General features: G+C 46.5%; 1 protein-coding gene across 1 annotated transcript; it reads right to left on the bottom strand.

Moving 5' to 3' along the window:
* Positions 1-8,940: 8,940 nt before the first annotated feature.
* On the bottom strand, positions 8,941-20,461 carry HERPUD1 (homocysteine inducible ER protein with ubiquitin like domain 1). Its single transcript, XM_024747435.1, has 8 exons — positions 19,947-20,461; positions 16,827-16,904; positions 16,665-16,739; positions 15,183-15,313; positions 13,080-13,202; positions 12,171-12,521; positions 10,722-10,827; positions 8,941-9,696 (listed from the first exon to the last, which is right to left on the bottom strand). Exons 1-8 carry the CDS (start codon positions 20,079-20,081, stop codon positions 9,532-9,534), a joined length of 1,164 nt encoding a protein of 387 aa, XP_024603203.1. The 5' UTR covers positions 20,082-20,461; the 3' UTR covers positions 8,941-9,531.
* Positions 20,462-20,904: the final 443 nt, after the last annotated feature.

Below are 20,904 nucleotides of genomic sequence, written 5' to 3'. Positions count from 1 at the left end.
AGTCCCAAACCACCTACGACCACAGGTCCATTTTCTGAGTCCTAGGTCTTCCAGCAAGCCTCAGCCACGGGCCACTGGCTAATCTGGCAGAGGCCTGGGGCGATCTGGGGAAGTGGGGACAGGACAGAGGGAGACTTCAGAGGGCCTCGCATGCCAAACTCAGAGGAGACCCGTCCTCAAGAAGGCCCTGCTCGGCCTCTGCTGCCCCCTGGTGGCTGGAGACCAGCTGGCCCCAGGCTTCCGGCCCAGCCCAGGGCCACTGGGTAGCGCTGAGGGCTGGGAGGGGGAGGCGGCTGTAACCCAAAATGCTCGCATACCTGGTGTACCTGTATCCACACACCTGCCCAGATAAAGCAATCCACGTGCACATACAAATAACCTTGCGTGCGTGTGTGCACGGATGCGCACATCCCACGTACACACACAGGTCCCCTACACACCAACCCCAGCTACATCTGCCTATGAGACGTACACGCCCAGACGCGTGCACGTGAACCCACAAGAGCCACCCAAACAGACGATCGCGATGAGATTCGTGTCTTTTTTTAAAAAAACATTTTCATGGGCTGTATGTTCACAAAACTTTTAGTGTTTCCTGACCTCCATCATTCAAAAACTACTGCCATGATTTCTGCCTTCTCTGTACATGCTTTAGACTGTTACTTACTTAACCTTTTAAACCGACTCGCTTTACTTAAATGTATTTCAAAAGGGAACTTCGTATCTCCACTTTAAGTAGAAAAATACGCTTATCTAATACATTGAAAAGTAACACGGTTATTAAAATAAGGGACAGACCCTCTAGATTTGGTTCTGCACACCCACCCCAGGGCACGTTTGCCACCTTTGGAGAACACTGCGTTATTTTGAGCCTCGTGGCCCCTGTGGGGTGGACAGAGCAGTTTATGTCCTATGTTTTGGATGAGGGAGCAGGGGCTCAGCCTGGAGAGGCCCCAGGGCTCAAACCAGCTCTCCTGCCCTTGCACCCTCTGCCCTTCCCTAGGGACGACCTCTCTGGCCTCATCCTGCCAACGCCTCCCTGTCTGTCTCCAGCACCACCTAGATGCGGGTCTCCCAGTCAGCCCACACCAGGACTCTTACCCTCTGCAGCTCCCTGCAGCCTTCAGCCAACCCACCCCCTAGTCCTCCCTGACCCCAAATCCTCCCACCTGCCTTCTGTCGTCACTGGCACGCTCCTCCATGCCCTCAGCTCCCTGCTCTGACCCTGGATTTGAGGCCTTCCCCGCAGGTTCTCAGTACGCGGTCTTCCCTCCTATACCCCTTGTGTGTAAATCGTTTCTCCTCCCTCCCCCCCACCCCGGAAAACTCCAGCTCCTTGAACTATAATCCATCAGACCATACTGTTCCCTCCCTTATGACTCCTCCAATGGATCCCATCTCACTTTGACTAGAACCCACATTCCTTACGATGGCCTAGAAGGCCCTATATGATCTGTCCCCCCACTTTTGGATCCCTTCACCCACCACCCCCTTCACTCAACTTCAGCCGCCTGCCACCTTCTAAGGCATTGGCTATGCTGACCTTGTTCCTACCTCAGGACCTTTGCACTCGCCTTTCTACTTGGAAGACCCTTCCCCAAATCTTTGCTTGGTTTGCTTCAGCTCACCATTCCGGCGTCACCTCCTCAGAGGCCTTCCCTGACCACTGTCTAACCACTTGTCCTCCCCCAAACCCACTGCTAACTAGTGTCCCCCATCCCATTATTCTCTTTTCTTTCTATGTTTTTTCCCCAGTACTTGTCATTTTATGTCCACTTCTTTCCTTCTTTAGTCTCTGTCATCCTGCCAGGATGTAAGCTCCATGAGGGCAGGAACACCCGGCACCAGGAAGGTCCTGAGTGTGTAACTGTGAGTGTCGACCCCGTGACACGTGCCTGCCTGTGTGCTCTTCAGCCAGCTGTGTGGCAGGGAACGCAAGCTCCTGCCATGCCTGAGTACCACAGGCATCAGAGCGCCCGAGTCGGCTGCTGCCGGGCCACTCGGTACCACTGCGGGCAAAGCCACTCTTGGATGTGTCACGTCGGAGACAGCTAGCCCCACCTCACTTCCTGCTCCCTGCACCGTTATATCCCACCCCTTCCACCCTAAGGACGTGCTTCCAGTGGAGGCTGCCTCTTCCCATTTCCCCAAGGCTGTCCAGCTCACTTCTGGAATGGGAAACCTTCTTTGTGAGGCACAGAGCAAAGCCTTATACCTTCTCTGGAGCTGCCCCCATATGCCTTTGGTCTCAAGCAGAGCCGGGGGGCAGCTGATTCTGAACAAGGGACACAGCCTGCCTGGCAGCAACCCCACTGGTCAGTGTGGTGCACCAGGCTGAGGAGCAGGACTCCTAACCTCCAGAGCTGGGGCCCTTTAGCAGTCAGGGCTCTAGCAGAGAAACAGAACCCACAGGAGATTATTTGCTTGTTTCTATCTTTCAAGAAATGGGCTTACATGATTGTAGAGGCTGGCTAGGTGAGTCTGACATTGCAGGGCAGGCTGGCAGGCTGGAAACTCTTGAGAAGAAGCTGATACTGCCGCCCGCGGCCTTAACGGCTTCGTCCTCTGGAAACCTCAATTTGTCTCTTCAGATCTTTCAGCTAGCTGGATGAGGCCAACTCAGATGCAGAGGATAATCTCCTTTACTTAAAGTCTACTGGATTGTAGATGTTAATCACATCTGCAAAATAACCTCCCGGCAACACCTAGATTAGTGTTTGATTGAATGACTAGGCCTAGCCCAGTTCACCTTTTATCAGCTTGCTACCCATGCACACGTCCTTAAACCACACTTAATCTCCAGATAAAGAAAATAGCAAAGCCTTGCTTCCATCGAATGTGATGCAACTATCCTGTCTATAACCCAGAACACACAGATCCTTTCCCCAGAAGAGAATGCCAAGTCCGTGGGTGACAGTTACTCTTCTCTGTGAGATCCTGTAACCTAAATCCTGTGATGTAGGGACTTCCCTGGTGGTCCAGTGGTTAAGACTCTGTGCTTCCACTGCAGGCGGCAGGGGTTCGATCTCTGGTCGGGGAAATATGATCCCGCAGGCTGCGTGGCCAAAGAAGAAAGATCCTGTTATGTAAAGTTAACTAATTGTATAGTAGCAGCCCGATTTCCTCTTGGTAGTCAGGGTCAGTCACCCCAGCCAATAAGATAACTCCCTTCTCTGCCTGACGACTTGGAGGCTTAAGGAGCCCAGAGTGGCTGGTAGCTGTCTGAACTTCCAGTTCAATGACATCAATGTTGTGTCTCCGGAAAGCACTTCTCCCTGTTGTGGGGTGAATTGTGTCCCCCCAGGTTCACGTCCATCCAGAACCCTAGGATGACCTTATTTGGAAATAGAGTCTTTGCAGATGTAAATCCAATGGCCCAGTAGTTACTCAAAAGGAAAGGGATTATCTGCAGAGGATGGCAGGACTTTGCCCCCAAATCCTAAGGGCCTCCACTGTGATTCATCTGTAGGGACCTGTCACAAGCTCCAGACAGCATCCCTGCCTGCCCCCGCCTCTTCAAGCACCAGGAGATCTGCTGGATCCTGTGGCCCAAGTGGCAGAGCAGCACACACAGCAGCCTGGACCTGGTGCAAATCTTTCTCTTGTTCTGGGCCCCACTCAAAATAGGCAGCTTTTCAGGTCACTTGGTAAATGGGCCAGAGTGACACACCCAGAGAGGTCCAACATCCAGAGAGGCCAACTAGGTGTTGTGCCTGGTTTTTTGGCTGCAGGAGGGGCCAGATGCAATAACTTATCCTTCACTGAGAAAACAGGTATCTTGACACGCACCCAACCAGCGCATCGCTAGAAATTTCACTGAGGTGGAAGGCCCCTGACTTTTGGTGAAATTTATTTCCGACCATCGACAATGCAAATGTCTTACCAGTATATCTATAGTTACTACTTCTTGTTCTCTAGATGGAATCTGCATATATCATCGATGTTAAACCTGTGGGATGTTTTGTGGAAGGGAAAGGTGATCAAGATACCTGCAGACCAAATTATAATGACATCAAGCTGGAGAGTTGATCTACCCGAGGCAGGACAGTGAAGGTGTATTGCTGGTCTGGCCAGCTGAAAGCAAACTGCTTTTCGTGGTCTTTACTAACAGGTACTGAGAAAAGAGCACTTGCCAAATCAGTAGCTGCAAACCAGGAACCAGCGGATGTGTTAATTTGCTCAAGTAATGAAACCACATCTGGAAGAGCAGCTGCAATTGGAGCCACCACCTCCAATCATCAGTTTATGATCATCCACTGTCATCCATCTGTCTTCTGCACAGACAGAACGGGGGTTGGAGATGTGGGAGTCACCACCCCTGCATCTCTCAAGTCCTTGATGGTGGCACTGATCTCTGTAGTCCCTCCAGGGATGCAGTATTGTTTTTCATTTACCATTTTCCTAGGTAGAGGCAGTCCTCGTGACTTCCACTTGGTTTTCCTACCATAATGGGCCTCACTCCACACGCGAGGGAACCAATGTGGGGATTCTGCCCGTTGCTAAGTACAGGCACACCTCGGAGATACCGCGGGTTTGGTTGCAGTCCACTGCAATAAAGCGATTATCGCAATAAAGTGAGTCATATGAACTTTTTTTGGTTGCCCAGTGCCTGTAAAAGTTATGTTTACACTATACCATAGTCTATTAAGTGTGGAATAACATTATGTCTAATAGAACAATGTACGTACCTTAATTTAAAAACACTGTATTGCTAAAGAATGCTAATCGTCATCTGAGCCTTCAGCGAGTCATCATCTTTTTGCTGGTGGAGGATTTGAAACATTGAGAAATTCACCAAAATCTGACACAGAGACACGAAGTGAGCAAATGCTGCTGGAAGAATGGTCCTGATAGACTTGCTCAGCGCAGGGTTGCCACAAACCTTCAATCTGCAAAAAAAACAGTTATCTGCGAAGTACAATAAAGTAAAGCACAGTAAAACAAGATGTGCCTGTGTGTCTATTTCAACTATACATCCCGGAACTGGGGCCATAACCACAAGATGGGTTCAGGGACCCACTGGACCTACTGTGAGATGGACCTGACCTCCATTAGTTTCTACTCTTTTTTTTTTAAATTGAGCATTTTAAAAAAAATTTATTTTTGGCTGCCTTGGTTCTTTGTTGCTGTGCATGGCTTTCTCTAGTTGCGGCGAGCGGGGGCTACTCTTCGTTGAGGTGCGCGTGCTTCTCATTGCGGTGGCTTCTCTTGTTGCGGAGATCGGGCTCTAGGTGGGAGGGCTTCAGTAGTTGTGGCTCGCAGGCCCTAGAGCGCAGGCTCAGTAGTTGTGGCGCACGGGGTTAGCTGCTCCGTGGCATGTGGGATCCTCCTGGACCAGGGCTCGAACCCGTGTCCCCTACATTGGCAGGCAGATTCTCAACCACTGCTCCACCAGGGAAGCCCCATAAGTTTCTACTCTTGACTGGCGGACCACAGTCACGTTTTGGGTCTCCTTGAATTAGTTTTAGTTTAGAGGCTGTGTCCAGCCATCCCCCCAAAGTCTGATTATTTCCTTTTCCCCAATGCACAGTCACCTTGATAAAAAGCTTCAGGTTCCTTTAGGGGAAGGCTGGGCAAAAGTGTAAATTTTTTCAGTGTTGCAGGGTCCTTCCTCAAGGAGACTTGCTCCGCTTCATTCGAGGGTTTCTGGGTCTGGAAACTGTCTCAAGTCCGGGAACTGATGGAGAAGCTGATTCCGTTTGGGTGATTCAACTGAGACTTCTGTTCACTTCTGCTTACACAGATCAAGAATTCAGTTAGCCTGCCCCCATTTCTTTCTTTCTAAGGGACACCATGATCAACTGGCCAATGCCCTAGGTCTCTGCAAGTCCAACGATTCTATTTCTTTTTAGACTCTGCTGGTACCATAATGGTATCCACAGCCACCTTATCTCTGGTGATTTAAGTTCTACCACTTGGCCTCTGCCACCCAGGAATCCGATTATCCCTATTGCATTTAAGGATCCTAGTTCAGTAACTGTGGTTCCCACTGTAATTTCTGACCTACAGAGAAGAATGACCACAGAGCTCTGCAATGACGCTGGGCTCCCCGCACAAATTTATTTCTCAGTCGTGGTGAAAGGTGTGTCTCTGGACCCTCGCAGGGTGGGTGAGCAGGTCTGACATGATAAATCCACTCCGATGGACTTCCCTGGTGGTCCAGTGGGTAAGACGCTGCGCTACCAATGCAGGGGGCCCGGGTTCGATCCCTGGTGGGGGAACTAGATCCCACAGCCATGCCACAAGTAAGAATCCTCATGCTGCAACTAAAAGGTCGCGTGTGTTGCAATGAAGATCCCCCGTGCCATAACTAAGAACCGGCGCAGCCGAAATAAATATTAAAAAAAAAAAATCCACTCTAACATTCCAATCTTCCTAAGATTCAGAATACCTCCCGCTACAGTTCCCTAAAGCAATCCTGGCACTTCAACTTCATTGAGTGTAAGCCGCCTGTTAGACTATGTTTCAGCCAACTAAACTATCAGTGTCCTTCCTCACTCTTCATGCTAAAACAGTAAACGCAGAATCTCTGCTTAGTGCATCCACGTTAATAAAGTCAGCCTGCCCCAACTCAGTGTTGCTTCCACCACTAACCCACACCCGTTAATATCCACTCCCACGCACCCCCCGAGATCTGTCTGTATAAATTGGGAAAATCATGCAGCTCTTTCAGTGTGTAGCAAAAAGCTGTTCACTCCTTGAGGCCTGCTGGGACTTGAGTCTGGTTATAGGTCTAGAAGCAAAGAGAGGCGGGGTGGGCATAGGTCCTGAGAAGAATCAGCAGCATCTCTCAAGGTAACTACCTCGGGGAGGCCACTACAGTTTCTTCTGACAAAGGGCTAACTTCCTTAGAAATGGGTAAAAGAGCTACTTCTGACAAAGATGACCTGTAATCTCTCCCTCTCAGTCAGACTATAGATCCGCATGGCTTCTGATCCCCTCCCCGGCCACATAAAGAATATTCATCTCCATTGTTCATTGCGGTTGTACGCCATCACTTCTCACCATGCATCTGTTTGCTGCTTAGAATGCCAAACAAGGTGTTGATTAATAGTAACAACTGCATTTCCCCAACCGTGGCACTCTGTTCAGTCATGGGCAGGTTCACAGAACAGAGGGGCCCGCAGACCACACACCCTCCTTCAAAAGTACATCAGCATATTAAAGGCCCCGGGAATCCTGCAGTGAAGAAACCCACCAACTGGAATCAACCTGGTTTCCAGATTTACTTGACCATGGGCTCATTTTCTGGAGTTCTGGAGTTCTTCTACAGAACTAGGATTCGAGAAAACACACCTTGGAAAATGCAAACTTAAAAAGCTACTATGGCTTGAGCCATAGTACTAAACTACTAAAGCTACTATGGCTTGAGCTAACATTTGGAAATTTTTTGGTTTGTGCTTTTAGCTTTTTAATTGCTACTTAACAACAGAGACCCCAACCAATAATTTCCTAAGTATTAACAGTGATACGTAGTACATCCTTATGCTATATTTAGTAACTGTTGTGGAAGCACTGTTATTTCTGCCATGTCGCCCACCCAGCAGCGCTCTTAAGCCTTGGCTTTTGTCTGAAGGTTCTTCTCTTGTATTAGTGGGGCTTGGGACAGTCTGAACCCTTGTCAGCTGTCCTCAGGAGCACCAACCATCCTGGAACTATTTTGGGCTGGTGGAATCTGGAGTTGAATCCATGCAACCCGACACCACAGGGAGAGAGGCCCCACTCCTTCAGAAACAGGAGCTGGGCACTGCCAGCTGCCTGGGGCTCCAGGCCCCTCTTCCAAAGGATGACGCCCCTTGCTCTGCAAAACGACAGGATTTTCAACCCAACAGTTTTAAAAGGCCTTCGTATCAACTCTTAATGACCACTTTCATCAATCCAGCTTCATGGCAGGAGGGAAGTCTCATCTCTGCACTCTTGCTTCTGCTGTGACCCTTCTCTCTCCAGCTCCTCAGGCTTTTTCTGTCACCTACTTCCTCACTTGTAAAACTACAAAACCTCAAGCCACTTCTTCCTTCAAGCAAACATTGCCTTCATAACTCATCAATAATCACTGCCTCCTGACTGGCCATTCCTCTGTTCTGGAGGTCTGGTGTCACCTGACTCTATGCCATTTCACTCCTTACATAATTATCTTAGTTGGCTTTTTAAAGCACGACCATACATAAAACAGCTTTGTATCTACCCAGCACCTGGCTATGAATTGTTCAGTGAATGTTTATTTGATGTCAATGTGTCCAGTCACAATTCATTCAAATGATCATGACCATGACACAAGAAGCTCATTATACTTCGCCCAAAGCAACACTCCCAGGCCTTCAGCATTCTACTTACAGCATCACTCATGTTAAAAATTACACAGGGCTTCCCTGGTGGTGCAGTGGTTGAGAGTCCGCCTGCCGATGCAGGGGACGCGGGTTCGTGCCCCGGTCCGGGAAGATCCCACATGCCGCGGAGCGGCTGGGCCCGTGAGCCATGGCTGCTGAGCCTGCGCGTCCGGAGCCTGTGCTCCGTGGCGGGAGAGGCCACAACAATGACAGGCCCGCACACCACAAAAAAAAAGTACACAGCACTTTGCTTTTCAGATTAGTCTCAAAAATAATACTTAAAAGAAGGATTAAAGTCCAAAAGTAAGCTCAGCATGACATGTGAACAGGTGAAAGGTACTTAATGCCATTAACTTTAAATCGTGGGAATTTAACTCTGATGGGTTACAACATAAGCTAGTACTGTTTAAATCAGGAAATGGGGGGCAAACACAAGCATAACCTTAGTAAATTAAAACTGTCGTGGCCTTACCCTATCTCCTTCATCAGTACAAACAGTCCTTTAATAAGAAGAGGCACAATATTCAGGTTACTCAAAAACCAGCAACTCAGCTGTCGACCATCCAGGGATGATGGAAACGGAGTAAACTGGTAAGATGACAGGAGTCTCTGCCAGGGTCATTCATAGTAAAACTTTATTGAACAGAAAACCCAGCAAAGGTTTTCACCTCTGCAAAGCTCCTCTTGGTTTAAAGTAAAGCACGCATTTTAAAAAGCAATTATACATAAGTCTTTCCTAGAAAAGTCCTGCTAAAACATGTCTAGCAATTTCGTTGATTATATAAAGTAGTACACTTAGTGTAATTTAAACATTCCAACAGGAATCAAATCGTACCAGCAGAACCATTTCTGCATCTATGACATCTATGTACAAACACACATGCAGACACACACATCTGGAAAAGTTCCTCAGGCATAAACATGCGACACTAATGCCTTCTACTTACAATGTCTATTAAACTACAACAATATATATTAAAGCTCTTCAGAATAAAGATATGAGAAGCCTTAGGCATTTTTTGTTCATCAATTTGTATCATGGCTTCACATCTTACTTTCTGCTTTTGCAGAATTGCAAAAACATGTCATCCTCTTTGTTGATTCTTTTACTAATTCTGTGCTGTTGCCACACCCAGGTAAGGAAATCTAGCCAGAACCAGATGATCCAGTCCACGCCTGCCAAAGCCTCTAGCAGCAAACACCATCAGTTTGCTATGGCTGGGGGACCTTCTGGAAGAAGAGAGGCAAAGAAAGTCTTGAAGACGAGCCAGGCTGTGCTCATAAATGAAGGACTGGTCTGCTCCTCATCCACTACGTCTCTGTCTGGAGGAAGGCGGTTGGGGTCTGCAATTTCAGGATCAGGGTCTTCCTACAGGTAATAAAACACAAGGAGAAAAGAGGACCGTGACAAACACCCAATAATATCAGGAAAGGGCAGAGTGGCTCCCTGGACCCTTGCCCCATAAGCCAAGCCAGGCAGGCAGGACCCCGGGGACGACATCCCCAGCTGGACGGAGCTCCTTCTCCAGCCTCCGTAGCACGACTGTGCTGGAACATTCTCATAGTTTTCAATATTCCTGGCAGCAAGTATCAGATCAAATGAAGTACTGTAACTAGATCTTCAACTATTATTAAACCAGTAATTAAGTTAGCCACTTCATTAAATGTGGATATTTTCCTAATTCTGGCAGTGTCCCTAGTTAAAGAAAACTAAAACTTAAAAAAACGAAAACACAGGATTCTAAAAACAGATTCGAGGGTGACACTTTATATTAAAAAGAATATCCTTTAGGATTATGCATTAAACTGCCTTATAAAAATTCTATTTCTTTTTTTTAATATTTATTTATTTGGCAGTGATGGGTGTTAGTTGCAGCACGCGGGATCTTTGTTGCTGCATGCAGGATATTTTAGTTGCAGCATGTGGGATCTAGTTCCCTGACCGGGGATCAAACCCAGGCCCCCTGTACTGGGAGCCCAGAGTCTTAGCCACTGGACCACCAGGGAAGTCCCTAAAAATTCTATTTCTGTATGTTATTTTCCAGGAAATCTATTCTGTGAGACATGCTTATGTTCCTAATCCTTAATTAGAATAACTCTCCATTAGCAGTTTCCATGGTATAACATATTATTGAGAATGAACACTAAAAATACTGAGTTTAAAAAAAACATTACATATATATGCCAAAATGCAAATTGCCACATGACCAAAATACCTGATGGATTTTATGACACAATGTTTTAAAAATAGCTAACCCTATAAGAATAAATTTGAAAAAAATCTTGAAATACTGAGCCTAATAAAATGGTACACCACAAGGTATCTAAAGATTAAGGACTCGAGAGCCCGGTGTTTCACACCGAGATCGCCGGGCTCCAGCAGAAGCTCCATACCTGGAAGTTATTGTTGGGGTCCTGGTTTGCAGCTTCCTGAGGAGGACCATCATTCGGGAAGTTCTGAACTGGCCTCTGTCGAAATGGAAACCACCCGACATGATGCCTTCAAAGGAAGCATATAAAGTCCATCTTAGTGAACATCAGAGTGACATGTACTCAAGAATTTAAGGGTCCTCTCAATGAGATAAGGTCCCCCTTGCTCCCCTCCTCTCATCAGAGCAGACCCTGATTAGAAGCTCGCAGCCAGGCCCATCTACAGAGACATTCCACCACACCAGCTCCTAGACTTTCTCACTGGCCTGTCAGGTTCTTGACAGGCACTATGGAAACTAGGCTTTATTCATTAGCATGTGCCCAGCAACATAAACAGCACCTGACACATAGTATGTGCTCAATAAATACTTCTTCATCTGACCTAAACCTTAAGACACGAAAACCTGAACAGAGGGGGAAGGGGAAATACATACACAGCTGTGACTATATGTAATAACATACTAATAAGACCTAGATTTGGTCACCTACATATATGATTCTAGAGACTATAGAATTTAAAGAATTAACTAAAAGTTGCATCTGAAAAATCCAATTAAACCCAAGTCTTGAAGCAAATATGACAAAGTATAACAATGATTAATACTGGATATGAGTACTTAATGCATTATTCTAAATATTTCTTTTTTAAGATTTTTAAAAACTAAAATAAAAATCCATTTTTCCTATAGAGGAAAAATTTCTTCTGTCAGTTTTCACCACATACAAGGACATATAACTCTAGGCCAGGGTTTCTGAACTTGGGTACTGCTGACACACCGGGCTGGATATTTACTGTGGGGCTGTCCTGGGCACCAGAGGATGTTTAACAGCTACCAACCAGATGCCAGCAGGACCACGCCCCTCGCTGTGACAGTCAAAAACGTCTCCAAACACCACCAAACGTCTTGGGGACAGGGGTAGAGGCAGATGCAAAACTACCCTGGTTGAGAACCACTGCTCTAAGCCATGGAGAAAGCCAAATGCCAGGTCTGTGATGGATCTCTGGCCCTTCAGGACTGTGCCACAGCCATTGCCTGACCTTTATCCTAGAAGGCAGCTGTAGCCTGATAAAAGACAAATATGTTCTTATTCAACACAAATACAATTTTCCTTTCCATGCCTCAGTATGGCTGTTTTATTGTGGTTCATGAACCTGGCAGGTAACTTAACTAGAGGAAAAGAAGAGAATGTTGTTCCTGTATTAACACAGAATTAGTTGTGTTTTTGGCAATGCGTAACCAAGCCATCAATTCTTTGCATCGAAAACCCTAGAATGACGTACTATTTAAATACACCTCCTTAAATATTGACTGAGACTGCTCAAAAAAGAGGAAAATCTGCACTTGGTTTGAGTCACCACATAGTGTAATCTGTAGTAAAGGGAAAAAAGGGAAAGCGAAATCATCTGCTTACAGGTACATAACTACGGTGGCCCCCATGACCATGAGGAATCTGCTCAGAGAAGAGTAGAAGTAGAGGATACTAAGAAAAACGGAAAACGTAGCTGCTGAATAGGTCCAATCCAACCAATCTCGATTTATCTCATCATCTTCTTCCACAATAGGGCCACCCTGTGCATTCATCCGCAAATTCTGATTGGCCCCAGGATTAACCACCACTTGAGGAGCAGCGTTCTGATTGGCGGGCTGGTTTTCAGCTGGAAACTGGTTGTGGATAGGGGCTGGAGCAGGCGCAGAGACCACAGGTATCTCTTGTGCACTTGGCGAGGGGACAAAAGCCCCTGACGCAGCAGTGGCTGCTAAGCTAAAATAAAAATGACAGAGGCAAATACTGTTGAGAGCAAGGCACCATGAAGACTTGTTCTCATAAGTGCGTTTACGCAGGGATCTTTTACTATTAAGAAGGCATACACAAACTTGATTTTTCTTTAACTTAGTGAAGAACTTCTTTACTAATAGTCCTATCTATAAATGTCTTTTCTACTCCTAAGAGAAGGTGCTTGGTAAATTTCATCTGGAATTAAACACCAAGGCCACCATGAAAATATGGTGCAGTAGCAAATTAAGATTTTCATAAAATGCTAAAGATATCACAAATTGAAAAGAAAAAAAGAGGAAATAACATATTCTAAATAAAGTCATCAAACTATGGATCAGTCAGCAAACCATGCATCAATACACAAATCAGTAGTTATCATTTATACTCTATTCCACCCACAGAAAGGACTCTGCAGATAAGTGATGGAAACACACTCATCCCACCCTTCCTAACTTTATGGGTAAGTTAGGCATTTTTGAGGGATGGGAGTTCCCTCAATTTCTGGGAGCCCTGGCCACACCCAGAACGTGAGGAAAGACTCACTACTGCATGTAGTACTGCCGTGCGTATATCTGCTGGAACCAGGAGAGCTGCAGCCACCCATAGGTTGTGTAGCCTGAGAAACCAGGCCCCAGGCCTTGGAACGCCGGCTGGGCAGCTTCAGGCCTATGAAAGATTTAAAAAAATGCTCTTTTTGAGTTGGTTTAGTATGAATAAATGAAAATTAAGTTTAAATTACAATCAGGAATTCAAAACAAAGAGACCGAAGATTGAGCTTTATGATAGCTACATGTAGATTTCTGGGTGATGCACCTGTGTAACACAGTCACAGAAAGTACTGACAAAGCCCCCCTCCCGTGGTCTGGATCCCGTGGGAAAACAAGAGCCCTCTGTCCAGCACTGGGGTCTCACGGTGTCATCACTATGATGTACAAACAAGCTGGACCTTTTCAGTCGAAGTGGATCCCCACCCTTATTTTAGACTTGCTGAGTCTCACTGAAGGTCTAAACCCCACTATTCATTCTTTAGGGAGCAGCTCTAAAAAGTCACACCTCTCCCAAAGTCTTTTCTGCAGGAAATACTCCTTTCCTCCCAATACCCATTTCTCCCTCACCCCTAGATCCGAACTATACGGGGAGCAGAGTTATGTGTGGCACCACCCATGCACGCTTACTGACCACTTGTGCCTTGTAAGGCCACCGGGCTGTTATCTCACGGGATCCCCAACAACCTTGTGGGGAGGGAGCTCTCCACCCCGCCATTTTACAGAGGGGAGCCCGAGTGCAGCTCAGGGAAGACAAAGGATCTGCACGTGGTCACTGAACCTGTAAGTAGTAGGGCTGGATTTGAGACCTGTTTGACACCAAACTCATGCCTCTATCATCTAGCGCAGCCTGGGGCAGGGTGTGTGTGGGAGTCATCTCTGGTTTTGTGAACTCTACACAGTGAACTTCTTTGGCATCACTTCACAAAATTCAAACTAACAGAACTGCAGAAAGATCAGGAGTTGTTATGTGGTCATCTCTGCTGGTCAACTCCTATCCTTAAACAAACTTATATGCACCAGCTGTCCAATAAATATTTGTTGGACGAAATCAAGTTTTATTATGGTAAAATTCATAGTCAGATATGAGCCTAAATTCTCAAATCGTATAGCCAGAAAAAGGGAAACAGTTTTAAGCGTTTCTATCCAATAATGGATTCAATTATCCACTTTATATGGTAGGTATGGAACTTAACCAAATTCCATACCCAGAGTATTTCTAAAATTGTATTCTAATACAAATAGGTCTTGGTACGACACTGTTTTTGATCATGAACTGACATAATGTCTGGGAATTACTTTTAAATACTTCAGGAAAAAATGGGAAGCAGGAATAGATAAAGCAAGTATGGCAAAACTTTGATCATTATATGGAGGTTCATTATACAATTCCCTCTACTTTTGTGTATATTTGAAAACCTCCATTAAGAAAAAAAACCAACTCTTCATTCCTCAAACACCTGACTTTATCATCAGATATTAAAAACTACTAGGAAATGATGGGCAGAGGACTCGGGGAGTAACAGAGTTTCAGCTTGTAGTTAATAAACTGTTTTTTCCCATAGGATCTTTCATAGTAAGGTGTTCCAAGAGCTGTGAAATCCGAACATCACAGCATTTAGTCGCTTCTGGCTTCTGCGCTAAAGGAAAGCTCTAATTGCTCCTTTTCTCCTAGCACCACCGACACGTACTTGGCAGAGCATTTCTCAAACAATCCCTTCCCCTTGTGTCACCCACTGTTACGAAAGACAAAGCACAAAGCCACTCGGCAGAGCAGCTGCACAGCGCTCACAACAGCTGCTTTTCTGCACCAGCACTAATTCCCTACCATGAGGTCAGCGCAATGTGAAGCACACCCACATAGGAGGAGAAATGCCCAGGTTTTCAGGACATGCATCTCCACTTTTTAGATGTTCCTAAAAGGCTATGTATTAAGAAACGTTAAATACAGAAGAGATCTTTAAAGTGAAGCCCTTATAAAGCAAAATTTTGTCCATTTAAAAATTCTATGACTATATAGTATAAACACAGCTTATTCTTAAGTTGATGCAAATAATGCACATTCATGTTGTACAACCTGCTTCTTTATTACAGCACTCACCTCGAGATATTCTCCCATCCAGAGGGAGAAGGGTTCCGAACAACCTCCCTTTGCCTTAAACCGTCACTTGAGGAATCCCCAGGAGACTGTCCCTGATTAAGACCAGCGGGCTGCTCTATGGATTCAGCAACCTAGATAAGTGTAACATGAACATGAGAACAAAAGGCCTGATGCAACTGTGTGAAATCAAGCTTCAAGGATTCTTTCTCTGTGAATGGCTTATGTCCCCAACCCTGACCTCTGAACTTGACAAAATCAAACAGATGCAATGTTACATGAATATTCTAAAATTTGTTCAACACAGTATCAATACAGATACTAAAAAAAAATCCATATTTTTTCCTAGAGTAGCTATGCTGTAGTTCCACTAAAATCTCCCAATGAAGTTATCATTAGTGAGAAAGCTTCCTGTTAATGCTCTATACATCTTTTTTTTTCTATACATCTTATGGTGTTAAATTTACTAAGAAATTAAATTTGACCAATAAGATTTATAAACACAACCCAGCCAGCAACCTAAAGAATTTCTTACACTATATTCAGATGTTTCAGGATGTACAGTTGTAATGCAAATTTAGAATGTATCACCACATTAGAATATTAATACTGTATATATATATTTAAAATGAATTTATTTATTTTTATGTTTGGCTGCATTGGGTCTTTGTTGCTGCATGCGGGCTTTCTCTAGCTGAGGAAAGCAGGGGCTACTCTTCGTTGCAGTGTGCTGGCTTCTTATTGTCGTGGCTACTCTTGTTGCACAGCACGGGCTCTAGATGGGAGGGCTTCAGTAGTTGTGGCCCATGGGCTCAGTAGTTGTGGCTCGCGGGCTCTAGAGCGCAGGCTCAGTAGTTGTGGCACATGGGCTTAGTTGCTCTGTGGCATGTGGGATCTTCCCGGACCAGGGATTGAACCCGTGTCCCCTGCATTGGCAGATGGATTCTTAACCACTGTGCCACCAGGGAAGTCCCTTAATACTGTATATTTGAACTAACACTGTGAAATGAAAAATGAGGGATTTTGACCATCTAACATAAGCAAGTCTTAAGAGATCACTTAAGACTGCGGCCTTTTCCTATCCAAACAAATAATCACAATGAAAATTTCCAAAGGAAATATAGTCATTTTTTACTCTTTATAAAAATCAATGTTTCCTTAGAAGAAATTTATTATGTGCTAAATTCATGACTGCCTTGCTAGTTCGGTGATCTGGATACACAGCCACTATAGATCAAATCAAATCCCAGAAAGGAGTGTACTGCAGAACTCCACTTTTCTACTACAACACTAATGGAACAGTCTACTACTATTATAGTGAACTCTCACTTGTATTGATAACAGTTTCTTATTCCTGATTCTCACCGGGGAAGAGACAAAATATTATATGATAAAAAGACTTAAGAGTTTTATCCAACTTCCTTTATTTTGACCTTGAGAGTCTGAATGATACGAACTGCTATCATCATGAAAAAGCAGACATACCTTTGCGCTGGCTTCTGGCATTTTGGAAGGACCCTTCACACTGCACACCAGATGCAAAACATGCCGGGTTTCCTGCTGAAAGTAATAAGGAGGTACTTTAGGACCTGAATTCAACCTTGTTAGTGCTCAAAAACATTCAAAAGTTAATATATTTAGTGATACCTTTGGAAGCAAGTCCCTGAGACACTGGTGATCCAACAACAGCTTCCCAGAATAAATTAACCTCTGGTCCTCTGGATGCTTATGGAAAGAAAGAGCAGCACAGATCAGCATTTAGCCCCCTCAAGTTCCCAACACTGAAGAAACTGTTTTATACAAATAATTTAAACGTGTGTTTTTCCCAGCATCATAGGAAAACATTTTTCCAAAGGCTCCATATACAAAACTTTTACTTAGGAAGTACTTAACTTTAAACTGATCTCTAACATGCAAACAAATTTAGGATGGCAAACTACCTCCAGTCCACAAAACCTATGGCAAGCTACCTGACTTCTTAACTCCCAGGGAAATTGCTTTCTGCCACAAAAAGCACAAATCTGGGGCTCCTACAGCAACAAACTTCAAAACTCAAAGTTTGGTCTCAGAGAAAACTCAAAGTCAGCCTTCCCTAAAACCACCTAGCATTGTCCCAAGATAACATGAAGCAATTCTAAACTTAAACCCTCAAAGAGACTTTTGCCAACATACAAATGCAGCTAAAGAGAAGATGGTGTGTGGTAACATTCTACACCACAACCCTATATTTACCATGCTTATTTTAAGGGGGGAAAGTCTAAAATTCACTTGTCCAAGGTCACCTGCTGCTAAAGAGTCAAGATTCCGAACCCTCTACTCCATTCCAGTGATTTTAAAACCACAGTCGTGCCACACACTTTTATACAAATCTCACTTTTAAAATCCATTTTTAATTCCCTTAAGAACTGGACTTAAGGGACTTCCCTGGTGGCACAGTGGTTCAGAATCCACCTGCCAATGCAGGGGACACAGGTTCAAGTCCTGGTCCGGGAAGATCCCACAAGCCGCAGAGCAACTAAGCCCGTGCGCCCCCACTACTGAGCCTGCACTCTAGAGCCTGAGAGCCACAACTACTGAGCCCACGTGCCACAACTACTGAAGCCCGCGTGCCTAGAGCCCGTGGTAGGCAACAAGAGAAGCCACCGCGACGAGAAGCCCACGCACCGCAACGAAGAGTAGCCCCCGCTCGCTGCAACTAGAGAAAGCCTGCGCACAGCAACAAAGATCCAACGCAGCCAAACATAAATAAATAAAATTTAAAACTGGACTTAAATAATGGCTTCAAGTGATACATACCAAAGTCAGTACACCGGAGCTCACCAGCAACTTCTCAATCTACTCTTGCCAAAATAACCAATTATGCAAAATTTGGAACAAAGCTGCTCCTGCCAAGTAGCCCAAGATTATAAAGCAAAAAGCTGTTTAAAACTAACAAAAAATAACTGTACTTATTTATCTGCATAAATCAGGAGTTTTTTTTTTTTTGGACACGGGGCAACTATAACAAACTGCAGAAATATACTGGATGCTGTGTTCATCGTTGTTCTCACTGACTGAACTTCATGTGTAAATGCTATAAACCTGGACTTGTAAACGTTATTGTATAGGTGGGGTCCTGCATTATATTAAAGAGTTTCACACTAGAAAAGGTTTGAAAACCACGGGTGCCCATGATTTGAGGCCTGTTAAAGGCCTGAACCGACACTCTGCGTCTTTATCCAGAGGCCGATTTAAAAATATATATATTAAGCAAACTACTATTATAAAGTAAGGCTTCTCATATTAGAAAGCAAATGACGCATGTGCTCCAACCAAAATTTTTAAACACAAATATACAGACCTGAGAGACCTTTTATTTACAACTTTGGATCCTCGGACTTAATAGGAGCGATGTTCCTCACCCAAGGAAGCCCTAAAGGAAAGCCCTCCTCCAAAACACTGCCTTTTACCAAATGACGCAACTAGAGGCTACACGTGCTTCGCCAATTTGCGTACCTAATAGCCATTCTTGCAGCAGCACTGCCACCTGTTTCTTGGGAGCAGCTATGGTGAAACTGCAAATAGTGCCAAGGCGAGTGCTAGAGGAATGGGAGCTTATTAAATAAATAAGCACATTTCAAAAGAACGACTCAGAAGGGAAACTCACTACCACGTTCTTGACAATATGAAGCAAAAACAACCTGACCCATAAGCTACAACCTGACACGTTACAACACTTCAGATAAGAAAGAACAATTTCACAATCTTGTCCTGTCCTGATGCCCTCTCCTGTTTGATGGAGAATTACAGTTGTGGGCAGTAAAAAACACTGTTGACACTTACATAATATCAGAGTAGAAAGTAAATATAGGAAGGTCCAGCTCATAGCCTCCATCACGTGGTGGGGAGGGAGGGCGGTCCTAAGGGTGATGTTGACAGATAGGTCAACCAAAACAAAGCAAGGAAGTCTCTGTAATTGAGGGACCAGAGTCTTAAAACCCAGACTCCAGGAGATTCCTTCCACCTATTTTCCTTCTAAATCATCTTCTACCGGAAAGTGCCCCGGGCTCCTCCCTGCGACTAAGCAAAGGCTGTGGAGTCCAGCTCACAGGGAGGGGAAGCGCCACGTCCTGTTCCTGGGTGTGGGGCCTTAAGTACACGCTGCTTGGGCGCTCACCACGTTTCTCTAGCCACTGGCCGGGCCTTGGCCCCTGCCCTCACCTCTCTGCAATGAGAGGCTACATTCAGAAAACTCACTTCGCAGCACTTACGTTTCCTTATTCCTACCCATCGGATGCAATCCTAACGAGGAACACCCAGTCACTCCGACGTTTTGGGGAAATTAAGGCTTGGAGGATGAAATGACTCACTCAAGGTCAAACTGCTGTTTCAGCGGCTTGGCTAAGGCTGGAAGCCAGATCTAGGGGACTGGGAAGGGGTCTGAAGAGGTATGGCGGGAGTGTGACAGCCGTTAGAGTTTGGGGACCTAGGACGCGAGGTGACAAGGGAAGGCGGCCCGTCAGGAAGGCGGGACGATGGCGGCCTAGAACGAGGAAGTGACAGCCTCTGAGCCACGTCAGAGAGCGCCTACGGCGGCAGGGCAGAAAGGGGGAGACCACAGGCCTGGGAGAGGGGACCTGGGGAGCACCAGCGGAAGGCCGGCGAAGCGAGAAGTTACAGGGAAAGGGGAGGAGAACGTGGCATCCCAAGGGGGACGCGAGGAGGGCTGCGAGGATGACAGCCGGGGTTAGGGGAGTGTTGGCAGCTGGAGCCGGAGGCTCCTCTCACCGGGCGCTCGGGGTAGACGCGGCTCAGATGGGCCTTGAGGCGGCTCACGCTCCAGCTGCGGTCGCCGCTCAGCTCCAAGTCGCGGTGGCGCTGGTTGGGGCTCTTCACCAGGAGCGTGACGGGCTCGGGTTCCATGTCGACGGTGCTGTGGGCTCGGCGGCGCTCCCAGATGCCAGGCAGGAAGTGCCGCCGCCGCCGCCACAACCTACACAAAAACGGTTCGCTTCTCTGGAGCGCGCGCGCCCGTCTCGGGGACCTTTTATAGGAACCCCGCGCCCGGACTCTGCGGACAGAACCCTCTGTGGCTGCCACCCATTGGCTGGGGCGGAGAGCACTGCCCTAACGTGGCCCAATCGGCGCCCGGCTCCGTGGGCGGAAGGGCGGGCGGAGCACGTGGGAGCAGGCTGATGCAACCCGCCGCCGTGGCGTCACCCACAGGCGCGGCTGCGGCCCTGGACCCTGGGTTCGGGGGCTGTGCTGGCGTGCGCGCGGCCCACGCGGGGCCCCTCGGCCCTGAGACACTGGCTTGCTCCCCGGCTCGAGTTGCTCACGGCACTTTAGGGAGGGCCGACCCTGCCGACTCTCCGGTTTGGCAGCCTCTGCAAATTGTTTCCTCACAAAGAAGCAGCTCCGCCCTTTTGACACCAGCCGCATTTCCCCTTTCCCTTCCCCGGGTGGCCAGGCCCCCCAGGGGAAGCCTCCCCACCCCCACCCCGGCCTCAGCTCAGAGAACTGCTGGGGGAGCCCCGTTTGCGAGCCCACATGGAAGGGCGCCCCGACAAGCCTTAGAAGGACTAGGAAGAAGGGAGATTCTTCTGGGGTTCAGGATGCAGGAATCCGAGCCAATGTTGCCCCTTCACCTGTGACGTCAGAATTGAACGTTGTACCCCTAACTGTGGGACGTCATCCTAATGAGTGGCAAGCAGGTCACAGTCAAGCTTAAGCTGGGAGACGCTCG

This window comes from Neophocaena asiaeorientalis, unplaced genomic scaffold (assembly GCF_003031525.2).
Source record: "Neophocaena asiaeorientalis asiaeorientalis breed wild unplaced genomic scaffold, Neophocaena_asiaeorientalis_V1.1 scaffold438, whole genome shotgun sequence".
NCBI lineage: Eukaryota > Metazoa > Chordata > Mammalia > Artiodactyla > Phocoenidae > Neophocaena > Neophocaena asiaeorientalis.
The sequence above is the reverse complement of the archived record's forward strand: the minus strand, read 5'-3'. Positions and strand labels throughout refer to the sequence as shown.